We start from the raw sequence: 26006 nt of genomic DNA on the forward strand, positions 1-26006 counted from the left end.
AGTAGTGTTATACTAGCGTAAGGTTTGCCACTCTTGTGCAATTGGATCTAAAACACTTTTATTTTTCAGTCACAATTAATGCTTGGACTTTACCGTTCACAGATCTCAACAGCTGTGTATAAGGGAAGGTCCGTATTCTTCCCATTTTGCGGGTGGGAAAGCCGAGTGTTGCAGAGCACTAAAGTGCCTGCTCCTATAAGAGCAGAAGCTGTCTAGGGAGAGGGCCCTAAGAGCCAGACAGGAGCCCACAGGTGCAGGTTACTTTGGCAACAGGCTAACGAGTCAATTAGCTTATACCTGCACCTGGTCAGCTGACAGGAAGAGGCAGGGCCCTGGGCAAATATAAACCCCAAGGCTGGGACCAGAGGGTGAGTTCTCTGGCAGCAGCTAAGGGGAAGGAGCCTCCAGGGAAGAATTGCCCAGGGACGGCCTGATATGCTGCATACTGGGCTAATGGGGCTCCAGGAGCTTAACAGGTACCGTAGCCTACAAAGCACTTAGTGCTGGGGAAAATTGGACTTTTAAAGGGGCAGAGCACACCCTGAACTGCTTGTAGTATGTTATAGCCCAGGGGCTCATGTTTAAGTTGCTGTTTATAAATACCAGAGGACTGGGCTGAAGCTATGGGGGAAGGAGGAGGCCTCATTAGGGACCCACTACAGTGTGGGGACCCCAGTGCTAGAGAAGAGTACAGTAAAGGGGTTGAGCAGATCCCAGTGCTAGTGTGGGATGTGGAGATAGTATTGACAGTAGCTCTCTGCAGACCCATCTGCGAGGCTTGGGGCATGGTAAAGGGGTGGCTTTGGAGCCACGCATCTAGCCTATAAGGCTGAGGGTGTCCCGTGAGGCATCCACTTTGAGCAGGATCCAAGAATTCAGTGGGGTCCAGCAGGACTGTGTCCAGACAAACTCAAAGGCAGCCTCCCAATCTACTAAAATTACCAGCAAGACATGGCGGGTGAGAAAGAGGGTGCCTGTTGGGCAGGATTGGCATGGTCAAGGAGCCCTAGAGGTATCACGGCCATCCCCAGGGACCCCATCCTGTGACACTGAGGCACAGAGCAGTGGAGTGAATCAGTGGCAGAGCTCACAGTGGGACCAGAGTCTCCTAGTAGTGTCTGGTCCATTTTATCCAGCCTCCCCTTGTTTTGTGTGTACCCTATTAGCAAATTTTAAAGGCTGGCCAGCCTTTACACCTGCTAATGCCATCCAGAGCCCAAATACATCAAAGTACCTTCCAAGCAGAAGCTAAAGATGCTTATGTGGGTGTAGAAACAGGTTGTGGGGGCTGGGATCAGAGAGGCTATCCCTTTGTTGGTATGTTGGCAGTTGTCTCAGTGCCTGACCCTTCTGCATCACAGGCAGCCAAGAGGGAGATGGTGATTGCAGCTGGCTGAGTCCATGGGATGGATGAAGCCAGCTGCCTATTCAGAGGCTCATGTCAAGTGCTGGATGCTCTTGTCCTGACCCTCTCTGTGTGATCTGGAGGCTGGTTTCTGTTCCTTACTTGGCTACAGGCTCCTCTGTGACCCCAGTGACTTCTTTTTTTTTTTTTCTGTGCCTGCATTTCTCCTTTGTCTGCAAACACTCTGAGCCCTGCACGCGAAGAACTGGATCAACCTTCATGCTTGTGAGCCCATCTAGGACTGTCTGGTGTTTTCGTCCCAGTGGATGCTGGTGGGAGGGTTGGAGAGTAGCTTCCCCCCCGTTGAGGCAATTTTGGGGAACTTGGGGTTCCAATTCCTTACTTAGTGGGAGTCTCTATCTCCAGAGCAGAAAGCAGGACAGCAGTCTCTGGTCTGGGAAGCATAAAAAGTAATCAAGGGTCAGAGGGATCAGTCCTTCTTGCAAGTCATACCTCAGTCCCCTAGCTTCAGTAGGCAGGGGAGAAGGGAAGGCCTGTAGCTTGGTTAAGCTCTTGGAAAGAATCCCATTAGGAGAACACATGGATCAAATTCTAACCATGCTGCCTGGGCATCTTTGAGGTTGGGGAGAGGAAAAGAAAGTTCATTGCCCCCATGTGCACAGTGTAAACCTTCCAGTCCTGCAGCTCTGTGGAGCAGCTTAGCGAGGTATCTCGTGGATGCCAACTCTTGTTGGAGCCAACTGCATGGTTGGGGACCATCCCAACTGTGCCTTTGGTCCAGTAAACTCTTGCCTCTGCAATATTTCCTGAACCATCTTGGCAACAAGATCTCTTCAAGGCTGAGGAACAGCTTTACATTTTAATGATGGATATGCAAATGAGCAAACTTTGCATTTCTATGAACCCTCGTTCTCACCTCGTTTAGATGAATGGGGACTGGTTCTGCAAGAGGGGTCAGTTCTCTCTTACCTTCTAGCAGTCCAATCCAACGCAAACCCCCCCCCCCCCCCCCCCCCGTTTTCACATGGAAAACCAATCCAGGCTGGTTTATACATGGCAACCAAAAAAGATTGTTACCTGTGTTACAACTTAAAACCATGAAGGGGATGTTGTGGCTCAACGGATCATCAAAAAAAACCATGATTCCATATCCCCACATGCAAAAAGCAGGGATAATCCCAGCCTCGCAAGGCAGGGTGATTATCCACCTGTGGATACACAGTGTCAGGATTAGACTTGCATGTGCCCTAAATATTTAGGTGTGGGTTTAGGGAGTTGTGAGGTTTGGGCGTGTTTAGGTCTGTGGTTTTTACTTTAAGGGTCTGAATGAGGATTAATAGCCTCTCGGTAAAGCGAAATGGGGAGTTAAGAAAGCTGCAGCGGGCAAACCATCTGGGTGATTGGGGAGACGCCAGCTTGGGGGATTGCCACGACCATCTCCGTGCTACCAAGCTGAGTCATTTGCAAGTCATCCAACTTAGTCACACCGGACTGTTTTAGAAGCTGCTGCAGAATTTCCTGTGTCGGCATTTGTGCAGCCCTAAACAGTCAGCATTGCAAGGCCCTCTGGGTAACTATCCCACAGTTCCCAGTGCAGCTGTCACATCCAGCACTGAACTGGTGCAGACTATAATGGGGATTTGTCCTGCTGAAGGCAGGTCCAGTCCAGGCTGCATTTGAGAAATGGCAGGGAGTACTCCTGGGGGTGCACAGGAGACATGCAGCATTGTCCTAAGAATAATCCTGAACGTTTGGATGGGGAATGAGAGCTAGTGGTGTGGGGGAAGGGAGGGGAGAAGAGGGAGGCTGCAACCAGAGGAGGAGCTGGGCTATATAAGAGAGAGTGTAAATCCTCTCAAGGAGGAGAAAGTTGGGGAAATGTGATGGTCTGGCTGGGGATTGGAGAGTAGGCTGCAGAAGGGAGGAGCCAGGAGGCTGTCAGGAAACTTGCAGAGATAAAGGGAGGCATAAAGCTTAAAGTGCCTGGAGGAACAGAGTGAAACTTTGGGTGCTGAGGAACGGAGTGAAACTTGGATGCTGTTCAAAGTGCCTAGCACTTGCCTTGCAGGTGAGCAAGGATCCAGGACCAAAGGGCAAGCTTTGAGTCTCCACTTGTCTCCTCCAGTGCCAGCACATGCTGGCTGTACTCCTCGTATCACTCCAGAGGCCCCAGTCATCTATTGCTTGTGTGTGTTTCTCTCTCTGACCTCTGCAGAGTAAAGCTGAGACCATCTTCCCCTCCACCCAAGCTCCTCTCCACCATGGCCTCGGGGAACAGTGATGACCCTCCTGGGAAAAGGAATAGCAACGGGTCCGAGAGAAGAAACAGCAATGGGCAAAGACGGCTGTCGGGGATCAATGCAGGTAAAAGGAATTTTGTTATGTTTGGGGGTGGGGGGGGGCATAAAATAATCTTTCATTTCTCTTCCGTTTTGATTAGCCTCGTATTCTCTCCTGTTTCTTTTAAAAAGAGAGGAGGGAGCCCTGGGCTAGGTGGACTTGGTTTCAAGCGTGTGGCAGTGGAAGTGAAACCTCACAGTCTCGCTGCTGAGCATTTCATGGAAAGGCATTCTTTTTTTTTTTTTTTTTTTTTTTTAACCTGCAGTACACGGTCACAGAGGTTATTTGGAGGATGACATTAAAGCTCTGCAGTTTGCTCTATAGCTTTCTGCATGCTGCCCTGCCAGCGTGCTTCAGTGCTGGGTGGTCCTGGCTATAGCTGTCTGCCCCTTGAACCTGACTTGCAGCCCTCAACGCTAGCCCAGTGCAAAGCATCTTCTGAGCAGAGCCTATTCAATCAGGTGAAGAACATGAAATGAATGGCTGCTTGATAAGAAGGCGAGGCCAGCCAGCTCACGCCATACATTGTTATCTATTGGTTCAGCTCTCCATGGCTTTATCGGCTTGGCTCTCTGCTGGTTGCATGTTAGCCAGCACATAAACTTCAGACCCCACTGGCTACCTAAAATACAGCTTGGGATACCCGCAATGGGGAATATAGAGGCAAAAATCTTGCCTTCGTTACGGCACACGTGCAGAACTTAATGGACTGTGTCAGTCATTGTGTTTGCTAATAAAAGGTGTGAAACTGGGTGCAGAGCTGAAAGGAACCTGGGCAGATGCTTCCACTCCATGTTTCGTCCCAAGTCCACAGCATACCTATGCACCACGCGCTCCTAAGCGCGGGTGACTTTGTTACCTGTTTTGCAGGTGGACTGTAAACGAGCTGAGTCACAACTGCTCTGTCAACAGTGCAGTGCTGGTGACAGTGCCTAACTGTTTATGCAGTTCAGCTCACCTCCAGCCCAGAGCTTTTATTGGTGTCATTATACTGTTTGTATTGTGGCAGAGCCTGGGGGCCCAACTGGGCTTGCAGCCTCTTTAAGCACACAGTCCCTGCCCTACCGAAGTTTGCAAGATGCATAGAAGGCAGTTTACTCATGCCAGACTCCCGTTGAGGTCAGTGAGATTTTGCTTGAATAACAACTGAGGAGCCTATAAATAAGTGGGCACCTCTTGGGTAGTGTTTTCAAAGCATTTGTCGTTGGCCTTATTTTTCTTGCTCCAGAGAGCCCATGCGAGTCTTTGTATGTACATCCAGTTAAACTTTTGAGTTTGAATTTGCCTTCCTTTCTCAGGTAAAAGCTGTACAGATGCCAGCAGGAGCTGAGCTGTATTGTTGCCTCAGCCCTATGCTGTGAGACTGCAGGGACTGGAAGGATTTTTGGCAACAAGTGTCTGGCCTAGCTGAATTTGAGTTTGGGGGGGAGGTTTGATTTCCCTGCCTGTTCTTTGCCCACTTCTATTTGAGCATAATAGAATGCACAGGGGACCCTGAGATGAGACGGACAAGCACTGCAGAGCAGCTAACACCTGCTGTCTGCAGGGTCATACCCTGCAGGGCAAGCAAGCATGAGGTATGTGGGATAATCCGACTTGCATCTACCACAGGGTTAGAGGAGTACAGCGATGTACCTCGTACTCTGTAATACGCTGTCTCATCTCGCAGTACCTTACTTGTGTGGCTCTGCCCTTTTGGATGGGATGATGAGGCATAAGGGAACTGTTTGATGCTCAGGGGAAAGAAAATTCTCTTGTTACCAATTGGATTATTTTCTCCATATTTTTAGTTCTTTACGCTACTGGGATCTTAGTGGATAGGTCCAGAATGGTCTCAGATTGAAACTTCATTATTTTTGGACCCTGGAAGACTTAAGAGCAGCAATGGCGGTGTTTGGAAAACTCCCAGGAAAACGTTCGCTACCCTTAATGCCAAGTCAGAATTTCCATAGCATTATAGCAAAATATCAAATTTTTAGAACGATAGGAATATCAGATGATTAAAGCATTGCCATAGCAAATTCCAGTTAATTGGGTAGTTGAAACAATGGCAAGAATGGACTCTGACAGTACCAGGAAGCATTTCAAACCAGAGACCCCATCTCCAAAACATCCCTTCTAGTACTCTCGTATTACTATTGCTTAAGCTATTTGATCTGTCACAATTTCTCAACGTATGTCAAATGTGGTTTGCACCTGAAGCTAAAACCCATCATATCTAAGTCTCCAGCTGTGAGCTTGGTTTTTTCAAGGGTCCTCCTCCTCTCTTCATCAGGTCTAAATTTTTTTTTTTTGTGTCCTAAGACCCTATATTTGCCTCACATAGCACTGCCCACTTCATAATACTCTTACCTTCACGGTTTCAGGCCCAGCGAGACTTGTTTAGCCCAACTCCTTTGCTAAAATCTATATCTTATAAACACCTACTTTTATTCTCCTAAAGCTTTTCTGGGCAGCACCCTGGAGTATCACCTTGAATCCTACACCCCCACCCAAACGCTGCTTGGAGCATGAGTCTGACTGCCATCTATATTTGGCTGGACCTTATTTTGAAGCTAAGGCTTCATTGATTGTGTAAAAAGGCAAAAAAGGACTGGACTTGCTATAGGTAGCTGGTGCCATAGAGGTAGACTCTACCCAAGCGGAGTGTATCCTGTGAAAAGGGGAGACTTTTCACGGCATAGCTGCACAGGAGATTTAACAAGGGAGGCAGGTGGGTGCAGTGCTGAGGGTACTCAGTTCAGGGATTCACAGGTAGGGATGGCCTTCCAACCCTGGCCCTAATTAGTCTGTCTGTGCCTCAGTTTTCTAGGGATGGTTGCCAGAGATGCTGTACAGTGCTACGATATTAGAGAAATGGTGTTGTATACATATCTTGACTAGATGAATCAAAAGAAGGGGAAGTTAAACACGGGAGAAAAGGACAAGAGTCCTGCTAAGTTCATAATGGAACAGCTCTGTTTTTGTAAGCACTACAATACAACCAACCTCTCCATCCCCCATATTTTTCTGCTGCTGTGGGGAACACTTGACCTGTAGATCTCGAAGTACCTGGCCAAGTAAGATAAGCATTACAATTCCAATTTCACACCTGGAGAAATTGAGACATGGAGGGAGGGTTACAGTGACTTGCCTCAAGGATATACAGTGGCGACAAACAGAAGCCAGATGTCCTGGCTGTCACTCAGCTGGGCCCCATCTATAAAAAGTAGAAATCACTTCCTCTCCTACCCTCTGGAGTCATTAACTTATCTGCATTTCAATAACTGGGATAGGCTAAGAGAGTGTTGCAGAATCAAGTCCTAAATGGGTCTTCAGTCTTAGCCAGTGCAAAGTTTCATTGCTACATGAACTGCATGAACAGTTACTTATGTGGCCTTATTGACAGATCTACAATGGCTTGATCTTCCCATTGACAAGGCCACCTGCAGAACAGGTTTAAAAACAGGTTAGTTGCTCAGAGCTGGATGCATGCTTTCTGAAATGTATAGATTTTGGACAAACTCAAGCTGGATTCTTTCTTCCAGGCCTGCAAGTCGGATCTCTGACACTGTGCAGGCATAGACTACTGGATTTTCCCACCAAACTGTATTTATATGCTAGAGATACAGCCAGTGGGTGGTCAGTTAAGAAATTAGACCATAGATCTCTCAATTTAAATGCAGCTGATGTAGAAAACCTAGCTCAGATTGGAGGGTTTCTGCATGCTTGAATATTATGTAATTGGGGCAGCAGCTGTTATCTGTAGAGAGGGTGAGGAGCACTGTTGACCCAATTTCTTTGTAAAACAGCAACTCAAAATTAGGAATGGGTTTTCCTACCAAGACAGGCAAAATTGCTCTTCTGACAAATATTGCAAGACCTTGTAGCATGTAGACACAGGTCTTATCGCTCTAAAGTCTACACTGCTTACGGAGGTTTTACTAAAGTGTACCTTGTTGTGGTTCTGGGGGAGGAGGGATTCCCCTTCATTTCAGATGCCTGATGCATCTGTTTTTAAACAGCGAGGCTTTGACAATTGTACCTAGGGCCTCTGCTGTTGTCATTTAGGGACAGGCTGAGTGAAAATGTAGTGATTCCATACTGGGTCACTAGTGTGGCTGCTAATGAGGTGAGAATAGGCTGTGATGGGCCTCGGTGTATGAAACTTGCAAATAACATTTTTTTTTCCAGTTCCTCCATTGGTCTAATAAAATATATTGCATTACCTGCCTATGTCCTTAGACCAACACCACTACAACCAAAACCCAGTGTGCATATATTTTAGGGTTCTTCTTTCTTTAAGTGGAGGCGGTTTGGCTTCTCCAGAGAGCAATGGAAAATGAAGAAAGATGAGAGATGGCTGGCTCTGTGCATTTCTGGTCTATCTGCTTGTAACCACTCTGGGGAATTGGGACTGAGCTAGGCACCTTCCAAAGCCAAAAAGGGCACCCTGTTTTGAGTGTAACGTAACTCTTTCACCTGCAGCACGGGATTGATTGAATTGGCCTTTGGCCTGCCTGGAAATGGGAACATAGCTCAGATTGGTAGTGGCAATGTGTAGGCATTGCACAGGGGTGCACATGCACCCCCCCCCCCCCCCCCCCCGAGAGCATTGGTGCATCCCCTGACCAGCCGTGCTTGCTGCTCAGGCAATGGGCAGGGGGGCAGGTGGGAGCCCCCTGCTAGTGCTGGCTGGGGAGTGGGAGCAGTGTTGGTGAGATTGGCTTTGGGGGGGACCCTCCCCCAGTTACTGACTGGTCACTGGGGGGCATGTGCCCCCCTAAGGTGGCACCAGTCACCCATGCAGATAGGGAGTCAGATTTCTGGGTTTTGACACTGGGTGCGCCACTGACTTAGTGTGTGGCCTTGGGCATGTCATTTCATGTCTGTGCTTCAGTGTCCCCTTCTCTAACATGGGGATTAGTCTGGAGTATGCAGGGGTCTGGTAAGCAGAGGAGAGGTTTGGGCCTAGGTCTTAGCTAGCTTTTCCTCTGCTCTGCTGCATCAGTAAACATACATATGCCTTGGGGTGTTGGCATATCGGGCGCATTGGCTACAACCTCCCTGGGCTGTACACCCAGGTGCTCTGTGTAATGTCCTCGTGTCTTGTTTCCCGCATTGTTTCAGCCTGCGGTGACTCACTGGTGGAGGCAGTGAATCAACATGCATCATCAGAAACTGGGCCTTGCAGGAGGAGTTAACAGCACCAGACACACGCCCTTACCTCCAGCAACTGGAATAATAACCCCAAATTGACAGTGTACTTGAGCAGGGAAAAATGATGGTTCAGGCTAGGGGCCCTCATGCTGGATCAGCTGCTCCCGAGTGGGACATGCACCCTCCAGTCACCCAAGAGGTGCTCACTTGGGCAGGGGCTGTGCAGGATCCTTCCAGCATGACCCAGAGCTGCAAGGCTTTCCCCTGAGTGAGAAGCTGGCTCAGTCAGCCTTTGGCCTCTGCTGAGATTGTCTGTCAGTAGTGGGCTCCGCAGTAGAGAGAAACTGTCCCTTGGGAACTGGACTGGGAGCCACCAAATTTGTTTCACAGAGGCCATGAGCCACCCTCGCTTGGCGATGACTTTAGATTGCTTCAGATGTGGGCTTGAGTTAAACATCCTCTGAAAGTAGCAGGCCTCACTCCAGTGCCCTGAGGGAAAGTTCCTGAAAGAAAGAGCTGTCTTGGTGATCATTTTTAAGACCTCAAGATAAGCAAATACCTTGCTGTATTCCTGCTGCCTGGACACAAGGGGAGTTGGCATAGCAGGAAGTGGTATTCTTTTAATGCAAGATTAGCAGTCACCCAGGTATTTAGGTCATGGGCAGATTCTGTGTGATGCATTATAGGAGTGGCTAACCTGCACCAGGTGTGCCACAGGTGGCATGGACAGCCTCTGTAGTATGTAGCCAGAGACGAGGGAACAAGCAGATGGGGCAGAAAGCAGAGCAGCAGCTCAGACAAGGAACACTAGGGGGGAGCAGACTGCAGAGTGGCAGGTTAGCCAGGGGAAGAGGACTGAAGTGGCACTTGGGGAGGGTGGTGGCTAAGCTGTGGCACACTTGCTGAAAAGACTGGACCCCTCTTATATATTGGAAAGGAAGCTCCTTTACCAGCATAGCTCCTAAGCTCTCTTCATCACCCCTCCCCAGTGATACTAGAAGTGAGATTCTCATTTTGCAGTGTGAACTGCGAGTAATTCCACTAAACCCTGGGGAAATCTGGATTTTTTTTTCAGTAGGAGCAGTGGGTGCTCAGCTGTAAATGTGTGTCCATACAGCTTATGCTAAGAAGCCAGGCTGTCCCCCCCAGGGGTAGACTGTGGCCAACTGACACTGGCTGTGGATCGTGGACAGGTGAGACCTGATTTTCACTGGGTTGTGCTTAGCACTTTGGGTAAAGCCAGCATGACATCAGGGAAAGGCCCTTTCTTTGTTTATATACAATGGGATTTTTTTGACAGCAGCCTGGCACTTTAGGAGATCAGGCAGCCTTGCAGAATGGGAGATTTTTGGTGCCTGCTGGTATCTTATTGTATTGCGCCTGAAGGTACAATTGCACCCATTGTCATAGCTACATAAGCTGCGGGAGGCACATTTTGGCCTGCAGCCACTCTGATTACAAGGAGGTTATCAGCCGTTGTGCAAACAACTACACCTCTTAATGCACAGCATAGTTATTCAATAATGGCTCACGGGGACACTGCCAAGTGAAGACCTTCTGTCTGAATGCTGCTGGTGTGTGCGTCGGGCCGGGCAAGGTGCGGTCCCTGCCCTGCAGAGAATAAAACTCAGCAAAGCAGATATTTTCCTTGTAGGGTAGCTGCTTTTGTATCTCTCTGCAGGTCCAGGCTGGGATCACGAGGCTCATCCTCTGGCAGTGTACAGCCAACGAAGGGAAAGGCTGCTATGCCGTTCCCTTGCCTGTTGCAGGCAACAGTGGGGAGGGGGCTTAGCAGAGAGGGGTGTAGGCAGGATGCTCCCATATCACTGATCCCTGGCTGCAGTTGCATCCCCGCGGGTGCATCTGTATGTTCATTAATGCGCAATAGTTACCGTGCATTTAATGTAGTACTTGTAAAGTACTAAATAAATGCATAGTAACCAGAGTTGCTGCGCAGTAGTGCCAGCGAACACCTTTTCAGTGACACTACTGCGCAGTACCCTTTACAATACTGTGCAGTCGCGTATTAGCACTGCCCGTGCTGTGACATGCTACCGTGCAGTGTTATTAGGTTGCCGCACAAGTAATGTCTCGTGTAGATGTGCCCTGCTCGCAGTGATATGTAGCTAGCAGAAGTACGCAACAGCTCTTGGGGAGCTCCAGCCCAACTCCCTATGCCAACTCTCTCTGGAGGCTTGGCCCCACCCTAGACTGCAAGGAGGAGTGCAAAGGTGAGTTGGGCTTGAAGCCATTTGGACATCAGCCCTTCCAGCTGGGGTTTTGGAGCTCAGCTGCATTCCTGGAACGTGAGCCCAGTGGTGCGGCCCCGCAGGGGGGTGCAGCCTGGAGCCTTTCCCGTGGGGCAAAGGCCTTGCTATACTATGGCAGCCCTTCTGTGACACTTCTATAGGATAGTGCTGATAAAGAAATATGCTTCCTCTCACTGGGGTTTCTAAAAATAACCCTGGGTCTCTAAGAGGGAGAGGGTTTTCTTTTTTTAATCCTATTTCCTCTTTTGTCCTGTCGGTTTATTTACTTTTTGTTCCACTGAAACTATGAGTCAGACGGTTTCGTTTTCGTGGCCGCAGGCCTGCACAGTGCCCTTCGCCTCCAGCTCCCCCTGAAAGCGGGAGCTGTTTACTCCAAATAAACCTGGTCTCGGCTGAATCCACAACAATCCCCTGCACGCGCAGCCTCGGCCCTGTCCCCTCGCCTGTAATTACACAACCCACACTGCGCTGCCCATAATGCCGGTGGGCACATCTGGGCTGAGCAGCTTTCTGCCAGTGTAGCTCCACCAGCCTGTCGGGGGGTGAGGAGTGAGATCCCTGATGGGCATGGCTGCACTAGCAGTGATGCAGTTATACTGGTAAACCTGTGCTTTTACTGGTCTTGCCTCTTCTGCTTGTGGGGGTGATTTTTTTTTTTATTATACTAGTGCAAAGCATGGCTTGGCTGGCCTAGGTGTGTCCACACTTGGGCTAGAAATGCAATACAGAGCTTTGAGGCATACCAGCAAAGGCTTCCTGTGCAGATAAAACCCATTTTCCCAGTAAAGCTTCTGCTGTTTGGTGAGTTGGTTAATGATGCTGGGGAAAGAGCTCTTTGAAGATACAGCTTGTACCAGCACTGGAAAGCAAAGTGTGCCCAGGGGGCACTGTACCAATAAAGCTTTCCTAGAGTCATCATGGCCTTTGACCCAGGCTATCCATATCCCAGTTGCAGAGGTGCCCTAGGCCTCGCCTCGCCTGTCCACTGGTCACTTAGCCGGGTGTTTGCTTAGAGCAGTAACCATATTATGGGACGGCTTTGCAAAACCTCTCGGGCCTCTTTCTGCAGAGATGTTGAGCACCCCCAAATCCATTTAATGTCAATGAGAAGGCCAGTTCTCTGAAACTCCTATGCATAGCCTGTACCTAGACCTGAACTGAAATGCATGTGGGACCCATTCTTCCCTGCCCTGCACCATTTTTAAGTAAAGCACAGTACATGATAATATTTGGCACAAATGCTGTCGGGAGACTCTCTGGGGCACTGGTAAGGAGCTGGGCTCTGATGCTTCTGGGCTAATCCCCTCTGCTGTGGTTCTGTCATCTTACCAAGAAGACAGTCCTTGCCCAGAAAAGTTGGGGTGCAGCTCTTTTCAGAGTGCTCGCTGTATGCCAGCTTGCTAACCTCTGTGGCTCTGACTGCAGTAGGTTTAAGTGGGCCCGTTTTACAGAGTGGGAAATGGAGGTGTGCAGGTCTTATGTGACTTTGCCCATGGTTTTGGGGGGAGTTGGGAGATTGCAGTTGGGACTAGAGCTCTGGGTTTCAGGCCAGTGCCTCTCCTCTAGTTTGTGTTCCTGTGACGCTCTCAATGCCCTGTGTTTATTGTGCTACAGGAAACTTTATAAGATGTCCGTTAAGATGGGACTTACAAGCGGATGTGCTTTGGAGGCTTGCTGTGGCCTTCCAGACAGCCTGCTTCATGTGTGTCAAAGGTCTCTGCCAGGCTCTTCCACTTGTGGAGGAATGTGGGGACACACAAGTAGGGGCAAAACTGGCAGCCTGTCTGCACTGTGGCTTTGTGCCAGCGGAGGATTTTAACTCATGACAGCAACAGCAAGAAACTCTCCCCTGAGGCTTTGTTTCATGGACCCGGTTGCCAGTTCCCCACTGACTCATTTCCTGCCTGTGCGCCAGGCCTGCTCTGTTTCCTTGCATGTCACGGCTGAGCTCAGAATACCTGGCCCGCTCGACTGAGAGCTGTTTACTATCCTGCAAAGGAGGAAGCTGCTGCTGTGTCCAGAAACAAAGGCAGCCTTACCCCAAACAACCCCCACCGACTTCCTGGCCGGGGCCTCCCATCCCACCAAGCTTTACCACTGACTTATATCTTGCATGCTTATTTGTTATCAAAGCAGAGGATTGGGGCTTCTGCTCCCAGAGAGCTGGTGGGTATCAGATGGTGGTGGAGGGTAACGGCCTTTTATCACAGGAGCTGGGTTTAAAATGGGTGTCGGTGAAGTTCTTGCATTTAGTGCAGCTGGTCTGAGCTCACTGAAATGTGCCCTTGTGGCCACTAGGGTTTAAAGACTTAACCCTTTTCACATCTACACAAAACACTTACTGCACACTAGCTTAATAACTTTGCACAGTAGTGTGTCATGGCAAAAACCATAGCCTACTGTGCAGTGTTATTAGGCTAATGTGCAGTAAGCATCACTAAATAACCATGTGCTGGTGCTACTGTGCCGTAACTCTACTTTACTGTGCATTCAGTGCTTTCTTAAGGAAGTACTGAACTAAATGTACAGTATTTAAGGAGCATTAATGAATGTGTAGATGTACCCAGTCCTTTCCCTTGAGGGGAAAGGAGTATGTTGTGTGCCTGCTGCGGTCCTAAACAAGTCTCTGCATCCAGGAGTTAGGCAGGATGCTGAGCTCAGACGTCAGCTTCCTGTTAGCTTAGGCAGGTCATGTTGAGGTTGCAAACCCGTCTGACCCTTGTCACTGCCAGGCTGATGGGTGTGAGATCAGACGGCGCGTGATCGAGGCAGGAGCCAGGGACGGCCTCACGGTGACTAAAGCCCTGTTTGCTCAGTCTTCGTGCTCAGACCTTTCCCCTTATAGTGCTCTGGGTCACTGTGGCAGCTTCACCACTCCAGCTATTTAAGACCTATGTGTTGCTAGCAACTGTTTGGCTGGGAACTATCCTGCTTTGTGTGCAGAGGGGTGATGGGGGGGTCTTTCTTTTCTCCCTTTTATCAATGATTCTGTGATTCCTGAAAATGCATGCCAAAAGTTCAACAGCTAGCAGCACCACTTGCACTGGCAGCACTGCCAATCTGGGATGATTAAAGCACATTTTGTAGGGAGTGGGACTAAGGCTTAGTCAAAAACCAGGAGCCCCTTGTGCTGAGTCCCATGTAAGAGTATTTCCAGCTTATTCTCTAGCTGCCTTTCTACAAACTGAAACAAGCCCAGGCTAGGCCAGAAGAGCACCCACACGGGTCTTTGCAACTCAATCATGTTAAAACTCGGTCTCTATTCAGGGATGTTAGAATATGAGGCAAGCCCTAAACTGGTTCCTCGCTGCTCTTTTACATGGCATCAGGCTGCTAAAAAGCATCCCAGCACCTGGCAGGGCCTTGCAGATCTATATGCAGACCCCATTTCTGCTGCCAATAGCCTGCTAGCAAATAAGCAGGAACATTAGTTCTGCACTGCAGTTCAAGGGTTAAGACTAATGCAAGCCCTTTCCCCAAGAAAGGGGAGAAGGATGTCTGCCTCTCCTGGGTTGGGGGGGGATATAAGTGCAGGAGGATTGGAGTGGTGTTTTGCTTCTGCAGAGACTGGGAGGAATAGGAAGTGGTGAGAAAAGACTTACTAGGAAGATTTGAGAAAGGAGAACTTTTCTTACCAAAGAGACCAGGAGATCTAGAACTGGTTAATTTGGCAAAACAAGGGCTGATTGCAGATGTGACTGCTCCTAGTGAATATACTGTGGGAGGATCATGAGGAAGGGGAGGGAGCTTTTAAAACTATGGGACAGTGTTGGCAAAGAACTTGGGATATACTGAATGCCTCTAGGCTGGCAATCAGAAGAAAAGTTACTAAGCATTGGAGGAGAGAGGCTCTGGAACAGCCTTTGCATGGACTATTCATGCTGCCAGCTGGTTTTGACATATCTTGGTATATTTGGGAACAGGACTTTATGGTGCATTTGCCTGAGATAGCTGGGATCTGGTCTCTGACCCAGGCAGTCCCCTGCCCCAAGTAAGCTGGGGTAGGTGCAAGACCTGGGGGAAGTCGGGGAACTGCCTATGTGACTGCTTGTGGTTCTGTTCCCCAGAGGACCAGGTGGCTCAGCAGACAGAGGAGGTGTTTCGGAGCTATGCCTTCTATCGCTACCAGCAGGAGAGGGAGGAGAGCACAGAGGAGATGCCCATGGATCCCGAGATTGCCGAGATCCAGCAGGAGCCAGGCAGGTAAGGCCGTATCAGGCTGTGCCGTTCATCCTGTGCCAGCCAAGCCCAACTGCATGCAGTGTTCTCCCTCTTCTAAGGGGCTGAGCGTGCCTTCCATAGGGTGCCTACCTGTCCCACATAGGAACCGGGCTTGTCTCTGACTTGTTCCATCCTCTTGGCAGTACCAGTAGCCTGGTGGGCCGGCGCCTGGCCATCATTGGCGATGACATCAACATGCGGTACGACGCTGAGTTCCGCAACATGCTCAAGTCCTTGCGGCCCACAAAGGACAACGCCTACGAGTACTTCACAAGGATCGCCTCCAGGTGAGGATGCCAACATCTTCGCTGCTGCCTGGGGGATGGTGGTGGCAGATGGTACGGTACTCGGGTCTCAGTGGCAGGCACACAGGAAGGGTCAGGCTGAGGAGAAGGAAAGAGAAATGAAAGGTTTTCACTAGCTTCCTCTATGATCCCAGAGTGCTGGCTCCCCAAACCTACTTGCTGCCCCCAGCTCCTCCCACAGTACGTGAGCAATTTATCCTCGGCTTTGGACTTGCTTTGTGAGCTCGTCCTGAGTTTCATGAAGCAACCCCTGAACTCTGCTTGTGTTTCCTGCCTGTCTGCTTTCACTCCTGCAGTTACACACTCATTTTGGATGTCTGCATGTGTAAATGGGTCTTGATGACATGTGAGCACCTTCTTGAGTTGGGCAGAGATGGAGAAGCTGGCTCTCCTCCTGCTGACACCAGTGTAAATCAAGAGGGATTATGTTGGACTAGTGGCTTTGCAGTGAGGTCAGGCCAGCCTGAGGGGAGAATCAAAATTGCTCTTGGTCAGGCAATTGGCCTCGGGGCCTGGTCCTTGGAGGGTGCTGAGCAAGCACAGCTGCAGCTGGAGGCAGCTCTTGGTGCCATGAACTGACTCAATCCAGCCCATGATGCAGTGTATTGTGCCAGTCTTCTTCCTCCACAGCTGTGGTGCAGCAGGCCCAACTTTCAGATTTGAGGAGTTGCCATTGGGTGAATGAGGAAAGCAAAGAGTCAGAGGAGCGCAGGTCATTCAGGCTCACTAGCTGTGGAAGAAAAGTCATGGCTGATGCTCGGAAGCTGTGGGTGGGCAGGGAGCATGTTTCAATGGAGAAAACACTGGCCTGGATGTAATTTGCCCTCTGCCTCTCAGGCAGCCTGAGGACAGATGCTGGATTCTGGCTGGAGCTGTGAGAACTGCTCGTGTGACTTGCTTCTGTGTCAGGCACAAGCCACCATGCCAGAGCGCCACCGGGGTCTGCCAGTCTTGTAGCACCAGGACTCTGTGGGTTGCCCAAGCTGCAATAAGTGACTTCAGAACTGGCACAGACCCTGTTACCAAGCCAGGGTGAAGGGGAGCAGACAGCAGAAAGAGTCAGATGCTTGTTTTTATAATCCACACCTTCTGCTGTGGAGCCAATGTGGAGGCTGTGATTGCCTGCCTGGTTTTGGCTGTTTCACTCTGGATGCTGTGGCTGGCAGCCAGATGTCCAAGTACTTCTGAGCCCTTGTTGCTGGATTTTATCTTATAGGTGGGGAACTGAGGTGTTAGATTAGGGGGCAACTTGCTCAGGGTCCCAGAGGAAGCCTTTGGCAGGGGTACCTGAGCCCGTCCCTGGAGTGCCAGCCCAGTCCTTTGCTCACGAGGCTGCCCTGCCTCCTTTGGCTGTGGCAGGTCTTGTTCCGAGACCTGTTCTGTGCCCAGCGAGCAATACTACCCAAGGTGGGGAGGGGGACGTCTGCTGCTCCTCAGAGCTGGAGCTCCAGGCCTTGCCCCCCTGTATGCGCCATTCTTGGTGTATGTCTAACTGTCTCTTCTGTCCTCTTTTCCTGCTCCCCTCTCATTGGGAAGCCACGCTGCACTGTCTTCGCAGCTATGCCGCCCTGAGGCACAGCCAACAGGTAAATTAACCTCTGTCACTCTCCCTCCTGTCTCTTTCAATGTTGTTGTTGTTGTTGTTCCTTCCTCTGCCTCTGCTAACTGCCCCCTCTGCCCGTGGCACACTCCCTGAAGCCCCGGTCTGCCCTGTGGAGATCCTCACACAGGTGAGAGTCCTGCCTGGATTCAAACCATTTCCTACAGCTACACAGCGAGAAAATAGCTGTGCTAAACACCAGAGACCCAATCAAAAGTTAATCTGGAGTGGTTCACTAAAGTGGTGCTAGACCTGCATACAGCAGGGGGGTTTGCATTATATCAGTGTTGTAAGTAAGACTGGGGGGTGGGGGGAGGGGGTGTCTTATGGAGCTGAGTGTTGCTCAGTGGCCTCTGCCCGAAAACCATTACACTATAAAGGGAGAGCAGAATCCAGCATACTTATTTCTTTTTGCTCCTCCAGGCACTGGAGGAATTGAGTCCTGACATGTCCAGGCCTCAGTGGGATTCAAACCTGCTTCTCCTTGTCACAGAGGTGGGGTGGGTAGCTGTTCAACCTGTGCCCCCTTATCTGATGGCTGGTGGTTGTGGTGGATGGTATCTTCTGTTTTAAAAGCCCAACCGCACAGGTATTGGAGTTTGAGTGCTCATGATCCACCAGGCAGCTGTGGGAGCAGCTTGATGAGGATGCACCCAAAGGGCTGAGAGCCTGTGGTGTTGGAAGACGTGCCCAGGAATTGCCTGCTGCTCCCTGACTGCCTGCTCTGGATCGTCCCTGGGTGGAGCAGCCCTGTGGGGCACAGCAGAGTGCCAGCCTCACCAGGTGCCTGTCGCTGCTTCTCACCCGGTGACTTGGCTTTCTTGCAGCTTATTCGATAGCGGCATTAACTGGGGCAGGGTGATTGCACTGCTGGGGTTCGGCTACCGGATGGCAATCCACGTCTACCAGCACGGGGTGACCGGCTTCCTCCGGAGCATTGCTCGCTACGTAGCAGATTTCGTGCTCCGCAACCGCATCGCCCGGTGGATTGCACAGCAGGGAGGATGGGTGAGTGGGCCTGGCTTCCTACCCTGCAGGGTGGTTGTGCTGGGCACATAGGACATTTCTGCCAGCAAGGCAGCTCAGGTGAACATTTAGGGACATTGAGCTCCGGGGGTGGCAGCACACTGAGAGAGACATTGGATGCTGCTTTGAGAGTTGAGCCACGGATGTGGACATTTGGGTGCTTAAATTCCTACTTGAGGCCCTCTGTCCATCTTAGAGTGATGATAAAGCATCATCACTGTAGTGTCTGAGCAGATCACAGTACGGGATCGTAGCACTGTCAACTCTGTTTATAGATGGGGGGGAAATTAATGTGCAGAGACTTAAGTGATTGGCCCAAAGTCACACAGGCAGCCTGCAGCAAAACAAGGGATTTGAACCAGGTCTCTCAGATCCTGGTCTTTTGCCCATCCTTCCTCTTTTAAGGGGTGACCATGTTCTGAGGAGGGCAAAGCAGTTGAAGCTCCACTACTTTGGTGGCAATTGTAGGTCTTGGGTCCTCTGCAAATCCAGCCTGTTGAAGCCACATCTTGGGGCGGGGCAGGGCAGTGGCTGATGTCCTTTCACTGGTGACTTAAAGAGTTAAGTTGTTAACCCCTTAGATGCTTCGGACACTTCCGCTGCAAATGCTCTAGAGCTGGCTGGATGTTGAAAGCTGGCTCGCAACTTTTCTGAAGTGGGTTACTTCATATCTGCAGTGATGTGAGCGGGATTGGAATACACCTCGTTCTGTCACAGGACAGAGCGCTAGCCTGTGTTTTAATGATGCTGTCACCAAGATCATAGGCAGGGCATCCCAGAGATGGCCCAGAGGGTGGCTGGGTGCCCAGGAGTGCCAGCTGAGTCAACAGTTATATCACCCTGTTGCTGCTAGTCTTTCACCCAGCTGGTAATGCTTTCCCGCCAGGTGGCAGCATTGGACCTAGACAACGTTTACCTGAAGTACATGATGATCGTGCTGATTGCGGTCCTGCTGGGACAGTTCGTGGTACGTCGCTTCTTTGGACATTGACCGTCATGGAGGCGGAGGCCGAGGGTCCGGCTGAACTCTCAACACACTGCTCTGTAACGACGTCTCCCAAGAGAGGGGCTCGGGGAACCACAAAGGGAGATCTGCTTGGACCTATGACCTCTCTTCAACAAAGCACCAGGTTTTCTACCATCCATGGAGAGACTCTCCCAGAAACTACTCAGAGGCATTGCAGGGGGGGACAGAGGAAAGAGCAGGGCATTTGCTATCTCATCCAGCTGTTGAGTCCTGGAGCAAGGGCCTTCCCAGTGGGCAGCAACAAGGGAGGAGTTCCAGGCTCCTCAAGTACAAGGAAACCAGAGAAAGCCCATTAGAGGAATGAACACCCTGTTACCATAATGCTATTCTCCTTGTCTGCTCAATGGGGTTCTCGCATGCTCCTTGCAAAGGGCACAGATCCCTGTGTTCTCCAGTATCAGCCTGGACCCCGCCTGCACTCGTACAACAGAATTATAAGTCACAGGAGGAGGCCAAGCCATGCGGGTTTTGCTTGTAGCTGCCCCACAGCCAAGCTCAGATACTCAGCCTTACCAGTTCCTTTTAAAAAGCACCCTGCCTGCCTTTTAACCCAACAGAAGATTACTGGCAATCTAGGTGCACCCCAGAGAGTGATGGGTAGACTCTTCCTGCCAGAACTCAACTCTGGAGATGTGTGTTTTCCCCACTAGCATCACAGACATGGGGTGGCTTTTGCTGGTCATGAGCCCTTACACATGCTTCAGCCTTAATGTGCTGGCAGGTATATCAAATGAAGAGCTGGTATTGAATAGTATCAAATCAGACTTCCTGAGAAAGGACAGACAGCAACTTTCTCAGGCAAACCTTTTTTTGTTAAGCCTTACTTTCTGCAACTAAAGTGGAAACTGAGATATGTCACCCCCTGCGTCCCTTCAGAAAATGACAGCAGGAGGCTTAGGAAGCGGATCCATTCTTTACTGCTGCAGCTGTCTGCAGATTGAACTTCAGGTGCCCCTGAATGTCCTGCTGGGTTCTTGCACACCTTCCCAGGGCTGCTGTGTCTCGGCAACTGACACTGTAGTGGAAGGGCTTTCAGTGGAGACTCCACCTGGCAGGGCCTCTCTGACCTGCTGCTTGCACTTCTGGTCAGGATTAGAAAATTGTGAACAACTCCTTGTCGGCTGTCATTCAGAGAGTGGGTCCAAGCAGATCCTGACTCTGAAATCCTTCTAGCCTTTGAGGCCATGGGTCCCATATTTGAGTCTGAGCCCAGTGCTTCAGCCATTTGTATTCCTCACTTCTGGTTACTGTGTAAAGCTTGAAACTGTGACTGCTGTGTCCACCTCTGGCTCAAACTAGGCCTAAGCCTGCTTCAGCTAACCCTGTTTTCTAGCATGCTTGGGCCAGTTCAGGGAGGACCAAATCCCCAGCTGAATGACTTCCACGGAGTAAAACCACCTTTGACTGGCTGAGGATCTGGCTCCCTGTCCCAAGGCTGCCTAATCTTGGGGATTGCATAGAAAGACATGGCAATGCTTATAAAACTTAAAGTATGAAGTGCTGTTATCTGGGACTTTTCCATTCTTGCGTCTTTGTTCAGTCAGGGCAATGCGGGAGCTCTAGAGAAGAGGCAGTCGAGATGGTTGGAGGGAAGCTGTGACTCACCTTGGTGGTGGTGATAATACTGGATCTGTGTTGCTGCTGTCCTGACCCTGGCAGTGACCAGCACCAGATGCTTCAGAGGAAAGTGCAGGACCCCTACAGTAGGCAAATGAGAGACTATCCCCACCCCTCCTTCAGTGCCATAATAAAGATCTCCCTTAGATCCCTAATAGTTAGAGACAGGCTTAAAGCCTGAAGCTACACATTTACTACCCCATAAAGCAGCAGTTCTCAAACTGGCAGGTTGCACACCACCAATTTAAAAGGATACAACCTTAAGTATCACCAGCAAATTTTTGTCATATAAAGTAATTATAATAAATCTGACAGTGTATGCGTACTGCAGATTGGGAACCATTGCCATATAGATGGGGGTCGGACTCGATGATCTATTGAGGTCCCTTCCGACCCTAACATCTATGAATCTAAGATTCTGATCCTCGACCAAACCACGTGGCAGGGAGCACCACAGCCCGACTGCTTCATTTGCAAATGATCTTGCCCTTTTGTCGGTTTAATTTCGGCCACTGTCCCTCATCAGGGTGTGAGGATGCAGGGAGAAGAGTGGCTCCAGCTTTGCTTCCCTAGGCACTTTGCTTGTTAATGCTTTTTATCACAGCTTTCATGTTCCTGTCCTTTCTTTAAGGGGAAAACCAGCAGCCACTTCAATCTCTCTGCATACAAGCATGTTTTCCCCCATCCCTTCTTTCTGTCTTCACCTCTGAAAACCCCTACCCCAATTCCTTCATGTATATTACCCGGATGCATGCAAACTACTGACTCATAGATGGGCACTCTGATGTTTTCCACCATGTTCTGCCTCTCACTTCATATGTAACCTGACCTGCCTTAGTTCTGTGCTGAACAGAAATCATCACTGAACTGTCTCCAGGGATCCTCAGGTCTTGTTCCTGAGCTGATGCGTTTAACTTCAATGCTGGTTAGGTATACGTAACCAGGCTGGGGTTTTCTCTCTGTAACATGTTGCTTTTTACTTGCCCACACACAGCTTCACTGGCTGTTCAATTGCCCACTTCTCTAATTTGAGTAGGTGTTTGCATTTCCAGGCTGTCTTCTTTGTCCTGGGCTAACCTAAAAACTTTGGCCTCCCTCTCCTATTTACTACCACAGAACTTTTTTTTTTTTCTGACAAATGATTGCATTCAGATGCCACTACATGTGGGGAGGAACCCGAGGCATCTTGCTCTGATGAAAACTGACCACTCATTCCTAATCTTTTTCTTCCTCACGGCTTTGCCAGTGTTTTTGATTCCTCCTGTTTTCCTCCATGACTGCTTGCCTCTAGTAGCTTCTTGGTGTGGGACCTTGTCGGAAGCTTTTGGAAATCTCTGAATTATGTGAGCTTGTACTGGTACATTGAAAGTACCACTGATAATGTGAGAGTTACACTGATGATGAGAGAGGATCTTTTTGCAAACCCCATGCTGGCTAGATCTTCTCCTGGTTTGGTCTTCTAGAAGTAGTTGGCCATTTTTAATGGGTTCATCTGGTTTCCTAGATACTGGCAGATGTTTGGGAGACTATAGGATGCAACTCCAGTCCCAGGAGAAGCCACTAGATCTGGACTGAGAAGAGCTTTGAAAACTGAACCTTTGCCTTGTTGTAACCTCTGTTTTCCCCCCCAGAATTCAGGTGGTTCCTTTGAACTTCTGCTTGCTATAAGAATAGGCTGTGGGAACTTTCCTGCATTCCTCCACTGCTCTGAGCTGACTCTCCTCTGCTTAGAGAGTAGTACCAGAGTGGAGCAGAGAAAACAGGTTTGAACAGGGAGATGCTTATTTAATTGCTGATATGCAGTACTGTATCCAGCCACAGGATGGCAAAATTGTTGCACATTCACGCAGGTGCCCCTGCAGCAGCATGATCCCAGGGGAAGACTAGAGAAGACTGTACCTTTTAGTTTAACTCCACAGGGAAGGTCTCATTGAATGAGACAATCCAATGGAGACAGCTGCCAAAGGGATTTTATCATCAGCCATTTGCCAGTCTGGCCTTGATGCTTCACTTGCTGTGGTCTGAATCCGCTAGCAGCTTGTTCTAGCTCTGCCTTCTGGGCTACTTTAAAGGAAGAAAGCCACCTTCGTCAGCTGTTTGCATAGCTTTTAGTCAGGGAGGCATGGCTCATGGGACTGGGATGGACTACGGCAGTTCCCTGTTTTGGATCTGCTGGTTCAAAAGCAGCCCTGGAGAGAGAGAAGCAAAACTACTTGGTGACCGCTGCTCTCTTCCCACATCCTATTGAGTTTTAGGATCTCAGTCCAGTGAGCCATCTACCTTGGACCCAACACAGTAGGCTGTCTCAGCAGAGTATGGGACAGGAAGGCCTGGAGAAAAATTGCTCTGGGAATTTTTCTCTGCTACCTGTGCAATACAGAGAGGACATCTATCCACAGGTCTAGCAATGCCAGCAGTTCCTTTTTCTTAGAAGTTGTGGTCCTTGCACGGAGGACATGAAAACAGCTCAAGGGGAGCTAGTCCTTGGGCAAAGCTTCTAACCACTGTGGGACTAACCTAGGGGGAAATGAGCCTAAGCTACTACAAAGGCACCACCTCATAGCTTATGCTGCCTTCTGTGTCTGGAGGAGGAAGAGGGCACATGGGCACTGAGAGAGGATTGCTGCAATCTAAGTTCTCTGCACTGGGGAGGGGTTAGTATACCCTGGCTAGGGCCACCAGGCTTGCTGTATCCTATCCCATCCCTTTCATCCCCCTTATGGCAGGAAGCAGGACCTGGCTCCATGCCAGCTAGAGGTTTGCTCAGGGCTAGACTGTCTCCAGGCAAGGGAGCAGGCACATGGTGTTGGGGCAGGCAGCTGGGCAAAAAATACTGATGTGAATAGAAGCCAAAAAGGAAATCCAAATCACAGCATTTAATAGGAGGTATGAAAAGGGACAAGAGCATAAGGGAAAAGTTCCTCCCTACTACTGAGCCTGGTCAATGGTACCTGTTCTCCCATGCAGCAGTGGTTCTTTATTCATGGATGAAAGCAGTAGCTCAAGCTAAGGGATCACTCATCTGACCTACCTCCCTTCCAGACACTTCTCCAAACCCTGTGCTGGGACCTGGCACTGGTAAGAAGCCAGAAACACATGCTTGAGGGTGGTGACACTATGGAGCCTGGGGCTAGCTGGGGATCCTCCTGTCAGCCTGAGTTGTGGGGCAAGACATGGTGCTGTATCAAAGGGGGTTTTCTCCTGACTAGCGGCAGCTGACTGTGAAGCTTTGTGAGGGTAGGGTTTTGCAGGTATACTTGAAGCCATATTGTAGCTATTATAAGTCTGCTTGATCTTTTTATCATGTTCTTGGAAGCCTTGGTGTTCCACAGAGCCCCTCCCCACTTAGCAGCCACTGTAGAGGGTACCTAGGGAGACCCCACTTCCCAGAGTACTTCCCGCAATTCCTGCCTTCCTCCCACACACATGGGGCAGAGGGAAGAAAGGGACAAGAGCCTTGACAGTAGGTGTGCCCTAAAGAGGGGGGAACTTTTTCCCCACCTCTTTTTTTTAATTCTTCATCCCATCCTCCATGCTGGCTCTGTGGCAAGAGGGGCCTGTGGAACACACTGAACTGTCCAACTGGAAAACTATTTGCAAATCATTCTTTTTTTAAAGTTTATGTAATATATATTTTAAAATAAAGGTATGCAGTTCCAGTCTTCCCATGAGTGGGTGGTATCTGAATGTTTTCTTGCAGTTCTCTTCCATGGCAGGGCACTCGGCTCATCTGGGGGAGGGCTGGTAAGGTGGACTATCGGGAGCCAGTACTGGGTCTCAATTGGGCTGGGTTCAGTTCCTAGCTGTGCCTCCTCTTCTGTGATCTTGGACAAATTGCATTGTTTCTCTGTTTTACTCACTCTAAATGGGGATAATGATCTTTCCCAGCCTTCTGGGGTGCCAAGAGATGAAATCCATAAATGGCCATGCACTGTGCCTAAAAAGGCCTAAGGGTATCCCATTGAGCAAAGCTACAGCAGGCTGGCTAATCCCAGGCCTCCTGCTTGTGGATCAGTAATGCACAGCTGCTGTTCCCTATGCTTGTTGCCAGGGCTGGATCACAATCACTTCCCTTGTGCTTCCTCTAGCTTGCTGATGGAAGGGTGCAAGAGGCACAGGCCTTTTCACACAGTGCTGCAGCCACATACAAAGTCCTACCTAGGGACTTGCTGCTGCATTAATCTTTTCCCTTGTGAGCACAGGAAGGAGCTTTCCCACTTTTAATTATGGGAGTGGAACTAGGACAGCAAGGGAGTGGAGGCCCAGTTCAGAGATGGCCTCTCTCCCCTCATCCCTGCAAGAACTGCTGCAGTTCTCCCCTTCCAAGCAGAACAACAGTACCTTCCCAAAAGACGTGGCACTTTGCTCCAGACATAGACTCCTGTGTCTTCCACCTGGAAGCAAGAATCTGTGAGACCCCACCCAGCAGGGACACATCTCTTGTCATCTCACCCAAAAGCACCTCTTTCCTGCTGAGCCTCAGAAACCACACCACCCTTAAGTCTGCAGTGGAAACAACCAGGCACTGCCATCCCTCACCAGGTGATAGGGAAACCAGGCTGGCTGGTGATGCCAGAAAATAATCCAATGCAAGCTTTGAGAAACTGAGTCTAGCCAACATGGAGGAAGTTGCTGCACACCCCAAGCACCCATTGCTAGGAGTGTAAGGGTGGGGAGCCTTTCCAGGCAATCTGTCCCCAAAATTCAAATAGGCCAGGGCAAGTACAGGCTGGGGAGCTCTCATTGCTGCAGCTTAGGCTTCTTCCTCTTCCACCTCCAGGGCTTGGTTTTCATAAGCTTCTGGTGGCATCTTTGTCCCTGGGGACCATGCCATAGGTTGCCCTTGTTCCTGCAGTTCTTGTTCTGGGGACTGTCTGTCTCCTACCAGCTGGTGATCACTTCTGTGGGGACTGGTAGCCAAAGTGCAGCAGTGTCTGTTCCCTGTCCCATTCAGGAAACTTTTAATGGCCGAGGCGCAGTCCAACCTGTCCATGGCCACCATGATGTTGTACAGATCCTTCAGGCTCCCATTCTGCTCCTCAAAGATCTCCAGGGTAGCAGCTGCTGGGCTTTCCTGGCATGAGAAATACCTGCC

The 26006-nt window shown here is 49.9% G+C and overlaps 2 protein-coding genes across 4 annotated transcripts in view; one reads left to right on the forward strand and one right to left on the reverse strand.

Annotated features, from left to right (window-relative positions):
* On the forward strand, nt 1-24582 carry BAK1 (BCL2 antagonist/killer 1). 3 transcript variants are annotated; one of them, XM_006270093.4, is made up of 6 exons: nt 350-476; nt 3582-3730; nt 15183-15318; nt 15480-15623; nt 18069-18249; nt 19154-24582. In XM_006270093.4, the coding sequence occupies exons 1-6, from the start codon at nt 436-438 to the stop codon at nt 19256-19258; spliced, it is 756 nt and encodes a 251-aa protein (XP_006270155.2). In that variant the 5' UTR covers nt 350-435; the 3' UTR covers nt 19259-24582. The 3 variants fall into 3 exon arrangements, with proteins under 3 accessions (XP_059573399.1, XP_006270155.2, XP_014450053.1); XM_014594567.3 differs by lacking the exon at nt 350-476 and adding an exon at nt 3207-3434; XM_059717416.1 differs by lacking the exons at nt 18069-18249; nt 19154-24582 and adding an exon at nt 17178-17497 and having other exon boundaries at nt 1-476.
* Nucleotides 24207-26006, reverse strand: part of UNC5CL (unc-5 family C-terminal like) — a 21073-nt gene continuing 19273 nt past the window's right edge. Inside the window, exon 10 of the mRNA XM_014594565.3 lies at nt 24207-26001. Coding sequence (XP_014450051.1) covers nt 25665-26001 — 337 coding nt within the window. The 3' untranslated portion in view covers nt 24207-25664. The remainder of the gene's footprint in view (nt 26002-26006) is intronic.

Source organism: Alligator mississippiensis, chromosome 14, assembly GCF_030867095.1.
Source record: "Alligator mississippiensis isolate rAllMis1 chromosome 14, rAllMis1, whole genome shotgun sequence".
Classification (NCBI taxonomy): domain Eukaryota; kingdom Metazoa; phylum Chordata; order Crocodylia; family Alligatoridae; genus Alligator; species Alligator mississippiensis.

Coding starts and splice junctions, on each gene's coding strand:
- BAK1 (XM_006270093.4), top strand. CDS start 436: ATGCTGCATACTGGGCTAATGGGGCTCCAGGAGCTTAACAG. Junction 3,731..15,182: donor GCTGTCGGGGATCAATGCAG/GTAAAAGGAATT, acceptor TCTGTTCCCCAG/AGGACCAGGTGGCTCAGCAG. Junction 18,250..19,153: donor TTGCACAGCAGGGAGGATGG/GTGAGTGGGCCT, acceptor CTTTCCCGCCAG/GTGGCAGCATTGGACCTAGA.